Source organism: Triturus cristatus, chromosome 8 (genome assembly GCF_964204655.1).
Source record: "Triturus cristatus chromosome 8, aTriCri1.1, whole genome shotgun sequence".
Classification (NCBI taxonomy): domain Eukaryota; kingdom Metazoa; phylum Chordata; class Amphibia; order Caudata; family Salamandridae; genus Triturus; species Triturus cristatus.
The window spans coordinates 1454999357-1455017810 of NC_140591.1; the positions used below are offsets into that span (position 1 = coordinate 1454999357).

The following is an 18454-nucleotide window of genomic DNA, read 5'->3' on the forward strand; positions in this document are numbered from 1 at the left end:
GTATTTTGATTGACTCAATCATTTCTGCGATTCAAAGTTATTGTGAAGTGAGAGCTGATGCTACAAACATGCCTAAATAAATACATAAATAAATTATTAGCTAAATAAGCAATACAAACACAGCTCATCTAGTCACCTTCATAAGCAAAGATGACTTCTCAGGCGCGTGGAAGCATGAAAGGTTGTCAGACTAAAATAATTGATGCAAAAGAATGCAGTGTGCTGCAGCATCTGTAGAATGGTGACCTTTCTTGTCTTTTGTTTCATAGTTCTTGCATGTTGAAGAGCCTATTCGGTTAACAGGAATATATTAACCGGGCCCACTGAAGATGTAGCCAAGCCAGGTCTGACAGTGATTGATCCCAATAATTCTATCTGTGTGAGGTGTTTTACAAACACTGCAGTGTGCATCTTTGTAGTCAACTTTGTGGATTTTTCGTTTAATGAAGGTCGTTCACGTTAACACAGCCAAAGGTGTTAGAGAAGCGTTGTTTTTTGTATGTTTTTTTAAAATAGTATGTGGATCATTCTAATAGTTATAAGAATATCACAATAGTTCATACTGATGAGAGGTGAAGACAGAGTGTAATCACGTTATACTCTTTTTTTTTTCTACAAAGGAAGCATAGTGAGTGTGGGCGATCCCAAAAAGAAATATACTCACTTTGAGAAAATTGGACAGGGGTAAGTAATTATATTTCTTTAACTGAAGGTTTTGAAAAGCGCTTGTGTTTTTCATTTGCATGAATTAATTTCATTTGCCTGAATAGGCCAATGTGTATGCCTATTGTTGTACTTATGTTGAAGATCAGATTATTGGCTAATTTTGGCTAGAACATTACTTATTAAATTCTGTATTTGTCTTCGATGTTTATTTAGAAACCTCCATATCAGTGTTTTATTGTTATTAATTAAAAAGCATAAAAACTGTGAAATAAAAAACTCTAGGTGCGTGTCTCTACTGAGACTGGATTAAGTAATAATGCATGTATTTGCTTTCATATAGCGCTTGCTACCTCTGACGAGGCATTGAAGCACTTTGTGTTCACACAGAATGTTGTGTTCTGCTCTAGGAAGTGGGTTATCCTGCTGGGACATAGAAAATGAATTGTTCAAGGATGAGCAACATATTTTATGCAGAAATGTTACACATATATGAGCCCGCCCACCAATAAAACAAATCAGTCAAGGAAGCACCATTCAAATGCCTGCAATGTTGAGTATGCAAATCAATATGTGGTCCCTGGAGGTTTAACCGATTAGGTTACTACGCAGAGGTGTCGCCTTGGAGTGAGTGTGACAACAGACTGCCCTCTTTCCCTGGAGGAACCATGATGCAACAGTGCTGCATCTTAAATATTATCAAACTATGACTACCGAATATGTCGTAACTGTGTAGATACCTTTTCCCTTTTTCTGCATGCTTTGGTGTGCCTCCAGTGTGATTTAACAGGAGTGGTACCAGGGAACTAGTTTTCCCCGGGTCTTGAAGAAGAGCCAATTAGGGGCACGGCTCGAAACATGTTGACCACTTAGGAAATAGATCCATAATAATCTCTCTTCCTAAAAAAAACTCCCCTTACATTTGTAATCATACCAACTAGAGGTTAAAATAAACTAAGGGACACCTACTAGCCAGTTATTTTTAAAGCACGTACCATCATCCCCACTCCCTTACCCTTCTTAGAACAACTCCTTTACCATTGTATAAGAACATCAATAAGTGTTCCCACGTAGGTCATAGGTCGTAGCATGCCCTGATCTGCAGCTGATCGTGAGGAACCCAATGATGAAGCATGCCACCAAGGGATAACCCTGGTGGGTGAGGGTTTCACTAGAAAAACAAATGTTTTTCCGCCAGAGGAGAGTAATTTCTCACATCTAACTGTACTGGGTTTCCTTTTTGTTGGAACTATTATATGTAAAGGAGGCCAAACCAAGTGTGTCCTCTTACTCCCCTCCCCCCCCCTATTCTGTTTGGTGCGAGTATGCAAATTAACCATGATTGGCGACCATTGCATACACAGGTGGCAAGACCTAAAAGTTGTAAGATATATTCACTTTAAAGTTTTTTTAATTATTGATCCCGGTGCTCATTATCCAGCCGCTAAAGCTCAGAGACGTCTTTGCAAAAGCTGAAATATAATTGTATATCCCAAAGGCCTTATATCCACCATTAGGATACGATTACATTTATCATGATTTGTCCAAGACGACCTGAAGTCAGGAACATTGTCACCAACGTGAACAGAATCCAGGAATCACTCTACAGTCACCCGATGCCCCCCTTTCATTTCTCAAACCGTATGGTAAAGAATGTCAACAGTTTGAGCCTCAGTCTTGACCTGCAGTATTTCCCAGACTTAGAAGAAATTACACAGTGTTCCTCTGTCTAAAGCCAAACAAATTCTATGGTCATGGAACAGTCTTGAATGTCAAGTTTTATTGTAGAGATGAGGATGGGAACGCCATCACTTAACATTCTTTTCTTTTTTTTTTTATAATTCTTTTTATTTAACATTCAAGGAAAAGGTCATGTTATACAAGTGATCATTACCAATTTCTATGGCACAGTGTCTTGCATTATATTCGTGTACATTACTGAGATGTTCACATTCTGTTGGTATCAGGGCGTTAATGGTTCGTCAAGGGAGGGGACAAATGGGGGCTCACACACATTTCCACGATGCACATTGCATTTAATCCAGAGCGCTATCCATTTTCGGTGACAGCCACGGGCTACATACACTGTTTTCTCCCGTGCCATACACCAATCCAAGTCCTCTCTCCAGGCATTAAGTGAACATTCTCTAAATGAGTTTAGATGGTTGATGAGGAAAATAAATCATGGTATTTGATCAAATCAGTAGACCAGGTGATGGCTGGCACCAAGATGAGATGACTGAAATGAATAAACCATCTGATGGAGAAGGTGTTAGCTCACGTTGACCTATCACAAGGATGTCCTCTATTTCAACACCCACTATTGCTAAATCTCAGATAGGCAAAAACCTGCCCCATGAGAAAAGAACCATTAGTACCTCCATAGTTATAGTTAAGTTGAACTTTATAAAGCAAATGCCCTTGTTTTTTATGTTAGTAACGTTTGAGGCATTCAACGCATCTTCACAAAAAAATTATATTGAATTGACCCATCTAATTTTATAACTTGATCCCGAAATTTGATGCCGATTGGTCCAAACGTTTCTCTGGAAAAAAACTGTTTTTTTTAAGGGGGCAGAGGATAGACGAATGAAATTGTCACATGAATGTTTTCCTTCTTTAGCAGTCCATATCACTTAACGGATTTCACCAAAGTTGGCTGCTGACAAAGAATTTTTCAGAACAGGTTTGTTTTGTGGTACTGTGTAAATCTGCCTAGTAAGGGTTAATGTCGTTTATGTTACTGTTAAGATCTAAACACTCATGGGCTCAAATGCATTTCTCCAGCATCCCGATTGCTTGGTGTCATGCAGGAACTGCGACTTTGCAAACAAATTTGAGTATCCACTTAGCTGGGAGTGCCTCACTTATTGGATGTGCAGTTGTCATTGGAGCCATTTGATCCAATTCCCAGTTATATTTATAGGGCTCTGTGGGACACCAACCACCACTTACCTTCTCTCCCCCCTCACTCACATGTTCTTCTTCACCACACACACACACACACATACGGCCCCTAAATTGAATAAGAACATGCTTCTGGGGGGAGAAAATGGCCTAATTCAATGGAAACAATATGTGTACTGTGCAGTAATCTGTGGTTACCATAACCTGCATGTGTCTTTTTTCCAGTGTTCACGTGGTTCTCTTGATTAAGTGTGAACTGTGCCTCTCGCATTGCCTCTGGAGATTGATCCTCAGAACTGGCATACATTTTCACTGCTCTAGTGATTGCACTCACTAATGCTCTACAATGTATCCAGGGACAGAGATGGTCTCCAACAAGACCCCAGATGCAGTTCGCTATGCAACTATACTGCCCTTGCACCGCATTACAATGCTCAAGACCTCACAGATGATGTCATCACTGACATCATTGGTAAAATCAAGTTGCATATCAATAATGACTTTGACATCAGCAAAATGACACATCCTTACATATTTGCTGCCACTGGGAACAAAGCCTTCTCGAAGTAATCTATGCAAGGGCATCTATTTGCTGACAGTGCTACTGCAGTCTTGCAAGTGAATTTTAATGTCTGCCAGGATACCTGTCATCTGTGACTTTAGCCTTTAATCTTTGTGTTATCTCTGTGTAAACATGTGATGAGAATGTCAAGCTAATATCTGCATTTACTGTCTATAAAAGATCTAGATTACTTGCGAGTGGCAGTACATATGTCTTCCCTATTTATATAATTGCTGTGAGAACTTGAGGATCGTGTAATTCCCTACGTCACAGTCGCCCAGACTCCTCACTGGTCCCCATAAGGGCATCCCCCACACCACAGCATGCTTCATCAAGGGCCTGAAGAAATCACCACCGCACTGATGGATCTCCACCGTCTCCCCGTGCCGACCTGCACCATCAGCTGCAGAGTCCTCTTGGCTGCCACTATTTGTCCATCTGGCTGACAAGGCCACCCCCTCCAATGGCTCTCCGTAAACCTGAAGCCAGGCTCATGTCTTTAAAGAACATTACATCACAACAAAGTAAAACTCCACTCAGCTCTCAGAATCTAGCTACTTCTCAAATCACCTGTCTTTGGCTCATATCCTATACAATGCTCTTCTGTCTTTTGGATAGGTTTGCGCTACAAATACCACATATAAACATACATACTTCTTGGTGCTGACAGCGATACTCCAGCTTTTGAGCTCTGTACAATCTGATTTACGATAGTTGTCTAATGCAACAAGGATAGTTTTCCAATACAATTGCAACCTTACCTCTCTTTATAATCTATGTGAAGGCATCTAGCTGTTGATTGTGGTATTCCACTTTTTAGTATTAATGCAGTATTTATGAGATCGTCTGTTTGCAGTCACTCTTACCCTGGTAATCATTATGAGGCAATCGTTAACTGTGGTCTCCGTTGGCTTCGCAGGACGTCTGTTGGCGGTCACTGGAACGGTGTCCTTTGTCTGCTATGCTCACTTTTACTCTGACCTTTCACATTTAGATGGCTGGCTCTCGGAGGACTTTTAGGCACTGTATTATGTAGAATGTATGTTAGTTTGTTAGTTGTTAGTCATGCTATGGAACATAATATGGGATGCAGCATCAGTGATGTAAACACTACTCCTGGCATATAAGACATCATTGAAGTAATTTATGATGTCATCTACAGTGTCTTAAGCAGCTGGTTAGTGTTGTTATGGTTGCACAGCTGACCATATATTAGGATTTTCATTTAACTATAGGCTTTGGGTTGTAACAAGAAAGAGCCTTTAACTGAAGTTTTTGTACTGAATTTCAAAGTTTTTGCTATAGTGCCAGCTATTGATTTACTGATTTTATTGCACAACCTTAACTTCCCTTTAGGAAAGTTATTATTTTGTATTTTTGTTTGTATTGAAAATGCTCTGAACAGCTGCATAGATTTCACCTGGCACAAGGCACTTCTCATACCCCCCCCCCCCCCGGCTCCCCTTCATCCTCAGTGTCCACTGGACTCATCCTGCAGCTATGCACTGCAGCTGCTGGCCATAGGATGTGCCTGTGGCAGATTTCTTACTCCTCTTATTGATACCCTAGTTAAACTTAATTTCATTTAAATCGTTGTTTTATTGTATATTTTGTTTAGTGAATGTAATAAATATTTACTGTCTGAAGTAGCAACATTACAATGCTACACACCTGTGTAGCTCTTAAATGTTTGATTGTAGCTGTATTTTTGTCCGACCATTGAACAGGTAACATTTTGATTATATGGGAATGGTTGCTAAGCTTCTGTTGCTATGGCTGACATCTCAATAATGGCATCAGGTCACTCTCTTGTTCTCATTTCCTACTACCTGAGAACGTTGGCCCCTGGTCACATTGTCCCTCGCATGGGATTGGTGACCGTGTGGTATGTTTCTGCTGGGCCGCTGCAGTTTGAGGTATTATGATGGTAGTGACCCATCACAACTTACATATATGAAAAGAGCACACAGAGTAGCCTCCAGGTTGGTGTCTGGCCTGCTTGTTGTTGGTGGTGTTGCATTCATGTGTGAAGCTGGAACAGAAACAGGGAGTTAGGAGAAGAAGGTACTTCATGTGTTATCGCGGTTTTTAGGTCTCGCCTGAGCTAGCGCTTGCGCTGCGCTGTGCGAGATATTTTGTAAGTGGGATTTTCAAAGTGCTACCCACAGTCTTTTGGCTGGCCTAAAGCTTGATTGCACAATCACATGCGCGTGCACAGCTGGCATCTAATGGCTCCTCAGCTCCCACTCCCCCCTCCCTTCTCCATAGCTTTGGCTCCAGCCGCCATCTGCCTTTCTTATCTACCAGCCGTCATGGCTCATTAAGTGCTTTAGCGGCCAATGCTTGTTCATCTTGGTTTCGATCGCGGCTATCGCGCTTTAACTATAAAGATCTTAGGCAAAAGCACGGTGCCATGATTGCTCAAAAAGTAAAGAGATAGAAAAAATCGTTTTTTTTCAATTTCTTTACATTTGAACCATTTGCGGCACCCGCTTTAGCTTAAGATCTTTACAGTTAAAGTCAGAGTGTGGCGATAAAACAAAAGTAAATAAAGAAAGAAAAAAAAGTGTGTCCGCTATTTTTTCACTTTATTTACTTTGCTTTCAATCGCGGCACTCGCGCTTTGGCGGTAAACATCCCAAGCTAAAGTGCGGGTGCCCTGCTTGCTTCAAAAGTAAAGAAATAGAAAGAAACGTTGTTTTCTATTTCTTTACTTTTGAAGCAATCAGGGCACCCGCGCTTTAGCTTAAGATGTTTACAGTTAAAGTGCGAGTGCCGCGATTGCATGGCAAACGTGTGGTTAGTTAGTTTTCCTGTGGAACTGGTTATTTAGGCATTGCACACAATCAATAATGCTCCCGGGATTGAAGTTTGTCTCCGGCTTTGCTGTAGTTCTATCCAGTACTCCCGCGTGGTGCGTTTTTCCGGGGTGTGTCAACTTTTTCACTAACCAATCAGCATAAGCAAAGATCACTTCTCACGGCGGTCTTCGCTTGTTTTACACGAGCCTCAGGTTGCCGGCTGGCAAGTACATGAATGTAATGATTTATTGCTTTTCTCAGCCTTATTGTACCTTGCTATAGGACAGAATAACGATCCATAGGCACAAACAACAATGATCCCTACGCATGTCTAACATTACAAAATGGCTAACAGGGCTTTTCACTCGATTTGGTGTCCCGCTAGACATGCCCTTTTAAAAGCAGGCTGTTCCCTTGCTCCTCTGCTTTTCCTAACACGACCTGACTGATCAGCACACACCGACTTGACCTGCAACAAGCACCCATACCTCGGAGCACAATCTTAAAAAGTGGTTAGGCACTGGCACACCCAGCAGTGCTCATTAACTCTCTCTGCCTCCAATAGTGTAGCATTTTTGTTTTCTGCAACTTTACTAGTCTTCTCTGCAAGATGCGTACACCGTACTTAACACATCGCACTCATAGGGATGTTTTCTCATCTCATCCCATATCAAGTAAGTTCAGTTTTCCTCTGCCACCCGTTTTTAGCGCTTTGCCGCAGCCATTCCTAGCAGAATACAGACCCATATAAGCCAGCAGACGCGGCTAAAACGCTCAAATATGTTTGGCAGGTACACGCCAGGTTCTCCGGCAAGATACCCTGGTGTTAGGTCCTTCTGGCTATATTTAACCAGCACAGTTAGTGAGTCAGCAGAGTTGCTCTTGAGCCAGTGTACTCGCCGATGCAACTTATGAGAAGTCGCCCCATCTGCATCCTAGCAGGTTTAGTCTCTCCTGCTTTTCGCTATTTAAGGCATGCATCACGCTTGAGGACGTCTTTGTGCCTTCCTAATCGACTCTTCTTTTCTTGTTAACCCCTTCCCCGTTTATGACGGAACCACTCCGTCATGAGCCACGGGTGCCGTGTGCTCATGACTGAGTGGTTCCGTCATGCTGCGGCCGTTGGCCGCCGCTCCGCCCACGCGGCGCTAATTCCCCGCCTGTGCGGGCGATTAGCGCAGTGGGCGGAGTCGTGATGGAACCACTCCGTCATGAGCACAGCTCAACCGTGACTCATGACGGAGTGGCTCCGTCATGAGCACAGCGCCACCGCGCTGCCCCCAAACCCCCCCCAGCGCTGCGGCGGAATTCCTGCCGCAGCCAAGGGGTTAAGAAACGCTTCTGGATTACCCAGCTCCTTGTACTGCGCGCTCCAATAAGACTCCCAGCCTTTCATGGATTAAAACCAACAGTGCACCCATCTCTCCACTTGGCAGGGAGTAAATCCACCAATCAGCAAGGACATGCGCCATATAGTGCCCTGAGCACGACTGAGCCAATCCACCTGAGGTACTTGGGGCCGTCCTTGCCCTTAGCCTGGGCTCATCAAGGCCAGCACCAGCAGTCGTTCCTTCCCGTACCCTCAGCAGCAGCTACTAGTAAGTGCCCCTTCTCATGCATTTGACCCACCCAATGTTATGCCAGCACAAACCTTTGTATTTTGGCAAGGTTACTTATTCACTCATCCACAGTCCCATAGAGCAAGATTACACAAGCCACATCGACCCTTAGGACAACACATTTGTGCCACATGCATTGTGTGAGTGATTAACATGCATGACCCAGCTGTTCATTGCATCTCCACCATTCTTGTTAAAGCTCATAGACATAGCTAAACTCTCCCCTCACAGCTATGCCACCTAATTATATGGGACTGCATCACAATTTTATCTTTTTGTTCATGGCATGTTCGGCTCCACATGTTCTAAAGCTTCAGGTACCTGTTTTTTTTAAAAATCTTTTGGGTGCACCTTAGAAATCTCTAGTACCTTACATGTGGTTACAGTGTGCACATATTTCTTTAAGAGGTACTTCCGTTCTTCCAATGTCCTGAAAAGGCCCACAGTTAAAAGGGCCCAAACGCTTCAACACTACCATTTGGGGGAGTCTTCCAATGTGGAATACTTTAAGCAAAGCTTTGGGCATGCACTAAAAATGGAGGACGCAGCTGTCCTCCATGTGAGACCTCCCTAAAGACTACCTCCTCTGTGGACTGTGCAATTACTTTGGAATACAGCCACATTTGTTTGAAACACCTGGAGGACTGAAAAAACATTCTAGTTGTTAGTTATTGTTTTTTTTTTTGCCCTGCACATTGATTTGTATACATTAATAAGGCAATTTCTTGGCCTCTTCTATTATCCTGGTCTGTGTGTGCGTGTGTGTGTATGTATATATATATATGTGGAGGTCATTAAAACAATAAAGCACTAAATCCTCCAAGCCGATTGTGGTCCGTACCTGTTTATTCCGCCTGTGAGGGGAATTGGATTCTGGCAACAGGAGGCATATATATATATATATATATATATATATATTAATTGTGAACCCCTCTATATTCAAATGTAATGTTTTTCATATACCCATCCCATAACACTATAAATCCCTTAGCACCCTATACCCCTACCACCCCTAAAGCTTAAAAATCTTGTACCACTCTATACCTCTACAGGACCCCGTAACCCTAAATATACCCTTACCACTCCATACCTCTCACCTCCCCTAAACCCTAAATACACCCTAACCGCCCTATACCCTACCCACCCCTGAACACAAACAAGCATTGGCATAGCCAATAGGTCTCGCCTTGGGGACCTTATAAGTGTTTAGCCATGAAACGGTTGATGTGGTTGCACCAAGGATATTGTGCTGCATAACTAAATACTTATAAGGTCCCAAAAGCTAGACCTATTGGCTATGCCAATGCTTGTTATTGTTTATTGCTGTCCTTGAGTGCAAGGGAAGGAAGACCCAATGAAGGAGGTAGGATGTGGAATACTGTATTTGGGGCGAGATGTACACAGCATTTTTCCAGTCACAAGTGGCCCGATTCGCAGAATGCTGTTACTGAATCACAATTTCTTTTTTGTAATTCGGTATTTTGGGCATCCCTTCCAAATACCGAATCTGTCTGGTACGTATTACTGCTTTGCGACTGAATTCTTGTCGCAAAACAGTAATACTTTACCACCATTTAAAAAGAGTTGGGAACCCATTCGCAAATAGGAAGGGGTCCCTTTGGGACTCCTTCTCCTTTTGAAAGTTGAAGAAATATTTTTAAGAGCTGGCAGTGGTCCAAAGGACCAGTGCCAACGCTGAAGAAAGAAACTTAAACATTTTCTTTTGAAGTGCATCTCGTTTTACTCTAAGGAAAACAGGCTGCTTTAAAAAAAAAAAAAAAGGTTGCTTTATTTAAAAGCAATCACAGACATGGTGGTCTGCTGACCATAGCAGGCCACCATCCCTCTGATGGCTGTGAATCGAGATAGGCTGCAAATTGTGACCTACCTCATTAATATACTTTAGGTAGTTCTATTTGCGACCCATGAGGAATCTCTAATGAAACTCAAAATAATTTCATACATTAGGAATAGCAAATTCATAAATGCGATTCGCAAGAAATCACAAATAGGAAATACTATTCCTAATCTTCATACATCTGCCCCCTAGTGTTTTGATTGAAGGACAACAATAACTTGAATTAGTTTTCCACTGTGGCGCCGCCAGTGTATCGCAGGTAGTGCATCTCATTGATGTCAATGGGAACCCCTCAGTAAAAAATATCTGTTCTGGTTGGTTAGCCTATCAGAATTGTACTGGTTTATACAGCAGCTTGCACATTTGCATGTAAAGGAGCAAGACATCCTGAATAATTTTCAAGCATATTATATAAAACAAGCCCCCAGTTCCGGTAGTATATCCATATAAGAAGTTAGGTTCTAACTGGTAGCCCTATATAAAGCACACAGTGTGCTTTATATAGGACCACACTGTGCAACCTGCATTTAAGTTACTATTGCCACCTCTTCAAAGAGCTTCTAGAATACAATGTAAACCAATCATAGTCTCTTTGGATGTCACAGTTCACCTCCCTTATGCCCGCTCCAACATGTCTCCACGTTCTGCATCGACACCCACGGACACAACAGAAACCAACCGAGGATCAAAAAGCCAGGCCTCTCAGCATAAGGCACAGCCATGCCTCTGCCAACCAGGATCCTCTCCACTGATATGATTCAAGTGCATGATTGTCCTTCATTAAAAACATCCAGTGCTTTACAATAGAGTTTTGTAGCCAACTTTATCTATCAGCTTAACACTGTATTTGATGCATTTATGGACCGGAAGCCAATTCTAGAATTACTGTTATGTGCTTCTGTTATCGTGTCTTTTTGAGTTGTGTTGCCTCATCTCTTTTTTTCTTTCTTTGGCTGGCATGCAGGGCTTCTGGAACAGTTTACACTGCAATGGATATAGCTACAGGGCAGGAGGTAAGTTTGTCTTTGAAGATACATTTGTGAATTTCAAATAGGGAGTTATTTTGGTTGAACTGATCATACAAAACATCCACGACTCACACTCTTGGGTTCCAGTTGGGAATCACTCCGTTTGCTGGAGATGCTCCTGTGCCTGTAAATGCATGTTGACAGGACTCCAGAATCACACAAAATTGCATCGCAAGCCCTCACACACCAACCTAGGTGTCATGATTCATCGTGGGGCTTGACACATTCATCAGAAATGGTTATAGTGACGAATGGGCTCCATGATTTCAGGGAGTACTTTCCTGGAGGTAAATGGGTTACGAGATTCACTGTGAGAGATAAAAATCTCAGTCTCCTTCCCAAATATATTCCTTTATTATAGGGTAACCAAAGAAGTGATAAAAACAGTTTAAGGATGCATAGGGTACTATTCCTCTGGCATCATATAGGTCGACATGTCTGAGATGCAAAAAAAAGGACCCAGTCGGGCTCCCTGACTTTCTACAGGACCAGAATCCCTAGTTCTGTATAGTTATTGCACTCATAAAGCACCCTGCAGTCATATGAGAATTATTCTTGAAATAAGTGCTGAATATGCTCACGTTTTAATGTCTTTTTAGAGGAGTCCCTGAATTAGAGGAAGATGTGTCACATTGAGGAATATAACACAACATGTGTATTTGTAAAGCGCGCGTTCACCCAAGGGTATCTTGCAGCTGAATAACAGATGTTTATTGTTACCTAACTCAGTGGTACTTATTTTATCGACCTGGACCTTCCAGGATTTGAACCTGTGACCATGAGGTCGAACACAGGCCTACACAGTGGAGGCATTGGCCCACTAAGCCACCAGACCTGGGTCTGTGAGGGGACCATTGTAATCACTCTTCCATCAAAGGTCTTGCCCTGATCGGTACCTATGCTGCTGTCTGTGTCCTCGGACAGCAGCATAGGTAGTGGACAGCTCACCCCACCCACCTCTCAACCCTCCCATCCCCCTAAACCTAGGGCTGTTAATTTGATATGTTATTTTGGGTTAGCCAGAAATGGCGAATATAACGTAAGTGAGTAACCTGTAGGTCAAAGTTTGCCAATTATGACTATGTAAGCCGCTGCAAAACAATATGGATTTCTGTGCATTAGGGTTGGGGCCATGCTCATCTGAAAGAGACACGTTAGTGATGGATTCCTTACCTTAGAATATTCCCTAGGCGTCAGTCTGGATCCGGAAAGTTTTCTGCTTAGCAGTACCCCTGCGCGCCAGTAGGTGGCGCCATGCGGCTCTGCGCCCGTCGCTGGCGTCGTGCGCGCCGGGATGACATCACGGAGGCTACTTGGGTGCCACGCATGCACGCTGATGTCAGTTCTTTCTTTTTTGACCACTTTTTTGAGACTTTTGTCTCCTTCTCTTGTCTCCTGGTGCACGTAGGGATGCCCGGCTTTAAGTGTTGTGGGTCGTGCCACCGTAATATGTCGGTGGCGGACCCCCATGATGTCTGCCTCTACTGCCTGGAGACCGACCATGACTCCCCGGATTGTCGGGACTGCCGTGCCATGGCCCCGAAGGCCTTGCGGGAGCGGTGCCGGAAGTTGCTGGAGATCCGGCACTCCTTTCACCGCCGCTCCGGGTCTAGGGGCCGTTCGCAGGACCGCTTGCGGGAATAGAGCCGTCGCTCCTCGGACTCTAAGTCTTCACCTTCAGATTCCAGTAAGCGACGCCATAAGAAGAAGTCGAAGAAGCTTGTTCGCTCTCCGACGTCCCCCCGTCGCTCCCCGGAGGTGGACGAGGGGGACAGGGGCTCCGCCCCTGCGGCTCCTCCGGAGCCTGGGAGTCCTGCGCCCTACCCGCTATTCCCAGGTCCGTCGGCGACTCCCGAACAGATGCAAGAGTTTCTTGCTGCCATGGACCGCCTGTTTAGGCCTCGGGCTCCTGCCGGCGCACCTGCGGGCCCCGCGGTCCCGTGTCCAGATCCTGCTGACCCGGCGGCACCGCCTCTGGCTCCGGCCCCCGGCGCCACAAGGTGCAGCACTGCTGGCTCTGGCCCCGGCGCTGCCCTGGCCCCCTCTCCGGCTCGGGTCCTGCTGTCGCGGCCGGCTCCTTCTACCCCGGAGCCGGATGAGGACTGGGACGGCTCCGAGGACCCTCTTGCGTGGCAGTGTGACTCCGAGCAGGATTGGGTGGATGACCTTCAAGATGCGGGTGACCTTGATGTGTCTTCTGACCTTGGGTTTGCCTCCCCTCCGCCTACTATGGAGGAGGGCGTTTCCTACACTATGGTGCTGCGTCGAGCTGCGGAGGCTCTCCATCTCGACCTCCCTACAGTGGCCCTTAAGACCAACCTCCTTACGGAGGTGCTCCAGACGGCGTCTACGTCATCAGAACCGCTGCTCCCTTTCAATGAGGCCCTTACCGAAGTCCTCTTGGGCACTTGGTTGCGGCCGGCCTCGGGGGCACCGGTGGATAAGAACGTTGCTAGGTGTCATCGCCCGGCACCTGGTGACCCTGCCTTCTTGACCACTCACCCCACGCCTGACAGCCTGGTCATTCAGGCCTCGATGTCGCAGAGTGCCTTTCCCATGGACCAATATGGCAAGAGGTTGTTCTCGGCCAGCTTGGGGTTGCGGTCGGTTAATGCCGCCTGCTTGTTGGGCCGTTACTCCCACGCCGTGTTGGATACGGTAGCAGAGGTCCTGCCTCAGTGTTCTGAAGAGGTCCAGGCCGTCCTTTCCCAAGCGATCGCGGAGGGCAAGAATGCAGTGAAGTTTGCCATCAGGTGTGGTCTGGACACGGCTGATTCCTTGGGCAGGGCGATTTCCACCACTGTGGCGTTGCGGGGTCATGCCTGGTTGCGGTCTACCGGGTTCTCGCTTGATGTCCAGAGCTCGCTCATGGACATGCCCTTTGATGGCTCTCCCCTCTTTTGCGACAAGGTGGACAGTGCCCTGGAGCACTTTAAGGACTCACGGGCCACTGCTAAGTCTCTGGGTCTTTCCACTAAGAGCCCTGCCATGCCTGGGTTTCATTCCTCTAGTGGCGGGGTAAAGGCCTCCAGACGCACTCCTCCGCAAAGCTTGTGCAGAACCTACCTCAGCGTGGCCGCGGACGTGGCTTCCGCAGGGCCAGGTCTGGTAACCAGCGGGCGGGACAGTCGACCTCCACACCCGCTGCTTCCCCCTCTAAGCCTTCCTAATTCGAGCTTCAGGGGGCACCCCACGCCGGTACGAGGCAGGGTCCGTCACCAGCTCCACCACTGGCGCGATATCACTTCGGACAAGTGGGTGCTGCAGATGATCTGCCAAGGTTACTCGCTCCCCTTTCTGTCCTCCCCTCCAGCCATGCCACCTCGGTACCACCGCATGTTGGGGGATCATTTGGCTCTTCTCCGTCAGGAAGTCACGGCCCTCCTGGCCAAGGGGGCCATCGAGTACGTACCCGATCAGGGAATGGTTGCTATTCCCACTACTTTCTGGTCCCCAAGAAGGACAAGGGGGGCCGGCGCCCCATTTTGGACCTCTGGGACGTCAATCGCTTCCTCCGGAAGGAGAAGTTCAAGATGCTGACTCTGGCTCAGGTCCTGTCTGCCCTGGACCCTGGAGACTGGATGGTAGCGTTGGACTTGCAGGACACTTATTTTCATACTCCCGTCCTGCCGGCCCACTGGCGTTACCTGCGGTTCACGGTAGGCCAGGAGCATTTTCAGTTTGCCGTGCTCCCCTTCGGCCTTACCAGCGCCCCTCGGGTGTCCACGAAAGTGATGGCGGTGGTCGCAGCTCATCTGCGCAGGTCAGGGGTGTCAGTCTTCCCCTACCTCGACGACTGGCTGTTAAAGGCGGGCTCGCCCCAGGCAGTTGTTTCCCACCTCCAGACTACGGCCGACCTCCTGCATCTGCTGGGGTTCTCCATCAATGTGTCAAAGTCGCACCTGAGTTCCTCTCAGAAGCTCCCTTTCATCGGAGCGGTTCTGGATTCGACGCTGTTTCGGGTTTATCCTCCCGAACAGCGAGTCCGGGATATTCAGGCTATGGTTCCGCTCCTTCAGCCTCTATCCCGGATTTCAGTCAGGATGACCCTCCGGCTTCTGGGCCTGATGGCCTCCTGCATCCTGCTGGTGCTGCATTCCAGATGGCATAGGTGGGCTCTGCAGGGCAACCTGGCCGATCTCGTCCAGATCTCGGAGGGCTCTGCCCGACAGTTGCAGTTGTGGCTCACGGATCGCGATTGTGTCAGTGGCAGATCCCTCTCCCTTCCCCAACCGGAGCACACAATAGTGACGGATGCATCCCTCCTGGGTTGGGGTGGCCACATAGGAGAGCCGGAGATCAGAGGCCTCTGGTCTCCGGTGGAGTCCCGGCTCCATATCAACCTTCTGGAGCTGCGGGCGATCCGGTTTGCACTGAAGGCATTCCTTCCCTCTGTCCGGGGAAGTGTAGTGCAGGTGTTCACGGACAACACACCCGCCATGTGGTATTGCAACAAACAGGGCGGGGTGGGGTCGTGGACCCTATGTCCGGAGGCTCTGCACCTCTGGACATGGCTGGGACATCAAGGCATTACCTTGGTGGTTCAACACCTGGCAGGTTCTCTGAACGCTAGGGCAGACGAACTCAGCCGCCGGTGCATGGTGGATCACAAGTGGCGTCTGAACTTGGACGTGGCACAAGGTCTCTTTCTGCGATGGGGAGAGCCTTGGTTAGATCTATTCGCCACCGAAGAGAACGCGCAATGTCATCAGTTCTGCACTTTGAAAGTTCCAAGGCGGCACTCGCTCGGAGACGCTTTTTGTCTCGAGTGGAGCTGCGGTCGGTTGTACGCCTTTCCGCCTATACCACTTCTGCCCAGAGTGCTGAAGAAGATCAGGCGCGACCGGGCCCAAGTTATTCTTGTGGCTCCGGACTGGGCTCGAAGCGTATGGTATCCCGAGCTACTCAGTATGAGCATCGATCTCCCGATTCATCTGCCTCTTTGGGAGGATCTTCTGTCGCAGCAGCAGGGGACGGTCCTCCACCCGAACCTGTCCAGCCTCCACCTCCATGCTTGGAGATTGAGCGGCGACAGTTGACACCTTTTGATCTTCCTCCTGAAGTCTGTGATGTCATCCTGGCAGCCAGGCGTCCCTCCACTAAAACGGTGTACGCCTGTAGGTGGAACAGATTTGTGGCATGGTACACAGCTAAGACTGTGGATCCCCTTTCTGCCCCTCTTTCTGAGGTTCTTCTGTTCCTTCTCTCTTTGGCCCAGCAGGGCTCTGCTCTGGGCACTGTTAAAGGTTATCTTTCGGCCATCTCTGCCTTTCTACGGCTTCCAGATCATCCTCTTTTAAGTCCCCGGTTGTTAACCGTTTTCTTAAGGGCATTACGCATACGTTCCCACCTGTGCCCTTCATAATGCCTCAGTGGGACTTGAATCTTGTCTTGACTTTTCTGATGTGCGCTCCCCTTGAGCCTCTTCATAACTGTCCCTTACGTCTTCTTACTCTCAAGACGGCTTTCCTGGTAGCTATCACCTCTGCCAGGAGAGTGAGTGAGCTCCAGGATCTTTCTTCCAAACCTTTCCTTTCTGTTCATCCGGACAAGGTGGTTCTGAGGACACGTCCTTCTTTCTTGCCAAAGGTTGTCACGCCCTTCCACATCAGGCAGACCATCACTTTGCCCACCTTTTTTCCGCCTCCTTCAAGGGAAGAAGAGTGGCTCCACCGTCTGGACCCAAAACGTGCGCTCGCATTCTATCTGCAGTGTACAGAGCAGTTCCGGGTGGATGATCAACTCTTTGTTGGCTACGTGGGCGCCAAAAGAGATCAGGTGGTGCACAAACGGACCATCTCCCGGTGGGTCGTTCTGTGCATCAAAGCATGTTACTCCTTGGCCAAGAAGGAGCCTCCTGTGGGACTGCGTGCCCATTCGACCAGGGCAACTGCAGCCACTACTGCCTTGGGACGCGGTGTCCCCTTACAGGATATTTGTCAGGCAGCTACGTGGGTCTCGCTGCACACATTTACCAAGCACTACTGCCTTGACAGTCGGGTCCGGAGAGCCGGCTTCTTTGGCCGTTCTGTGCTCCGTGACTTTCTGGTGTAATCTTGTTCGCAGACCCACCACCGGGGTTGGTATTGCTGGGGTATCTATTCTAAGTTAAGGAATCTATCACTAACGTGTCTCTTTCAGATGCACAAGTTACTACTTGTGTAATGATATATCTGTAAGAGACATTAGTTAGGGATAGATTCCTTACCGCCCCACCCATCCTCCCCGTTCTGCCAACTGATTACTAGGGTTAAGGTCATCCCCTTTTAGGGCCCTAATTTTATGCACCAAAGGTAAGTTTCTCGCTTGGCTCTGCATTTCGGCGCGGAAAGTTGTGTACAGAACTGACGTCAGCGCGCATGGGTGGCGCCTAAGTAGCCTCAGTGACGTCATCCCAGCACGCACGACGCCAGTGACGGGCACGGAGCCGCACAGCGCCACCTACTGGCGCGCAGGGGTACTGCTAAGCAGAAAACTTTCTGAAACCAGACTGACACCTGGGGAATATTCTAAGGTAAGGAATCTATCACTAACTAATGTCTCTTACAGATATCGTTACACAAGTAGTAACTTGTGCATTAAGCTGTTTAACAGTGGCTCAGTTCTTTTTCCTGAAGACCTGACAAAGCATCCCTTTTTCAGATCCATCTCGCATACTATATCAAACAAAGTAAAAAAATATACTTTTCTACTACTAGTTCTTCAAATGCAAAATAGAGTACAAGTGATGTTTATAGGTATATTAAAGTAGATAAGGAAAGGCCAAGTTCAATTTACAATTCACATTCATTTACCTCAAGCACCTTAAGGGGCTAAAAGTGTAGGTGTCCTCTAGATGGCTCCATATATATGCTGAAGATTCTGCCCATTTATATTTTCAAGTTTAGGCTGTGCAACAATCACATCAAGGACGATGCATTCCATGTAGTTACATTTCGTCACAATTTAGCCACATATTTTTAGCTCTCGCCTAGCGAACGCAGCGCATGTGCTGCTTCGCCTTGGCGAGACTATTG

At 46.9% G+C, this 18454-nt stretch overlaps 1 protein-coding gene across 2 annotated transcripts in view; it reads left to right on the plus strand.

Moving 5' to 3' along the window:
- Positions 1 to 18454, plus strand: part of PAK1 (p21 (RAC1) activated kinase 1) — a 292558-nt gene that overhangs the window by 224190 nt on the left and 49914 nt on the right. For both annotated transcript variants that reach the window (XM_085623255.1, XM_085623256.1), the window contains exons 9-10: positions 621 to 684; positions 11375 to 11423. In XM_085623255.1, the coding sequence (XP_085479381.1) occupies positions 621 to 684; positions 11375 to 11423 (113 nt within the window). The remainder of the gene's footprint in view (positions 1 to 620; positions 685 to 11374; positions 11424 to 18454) is intronic.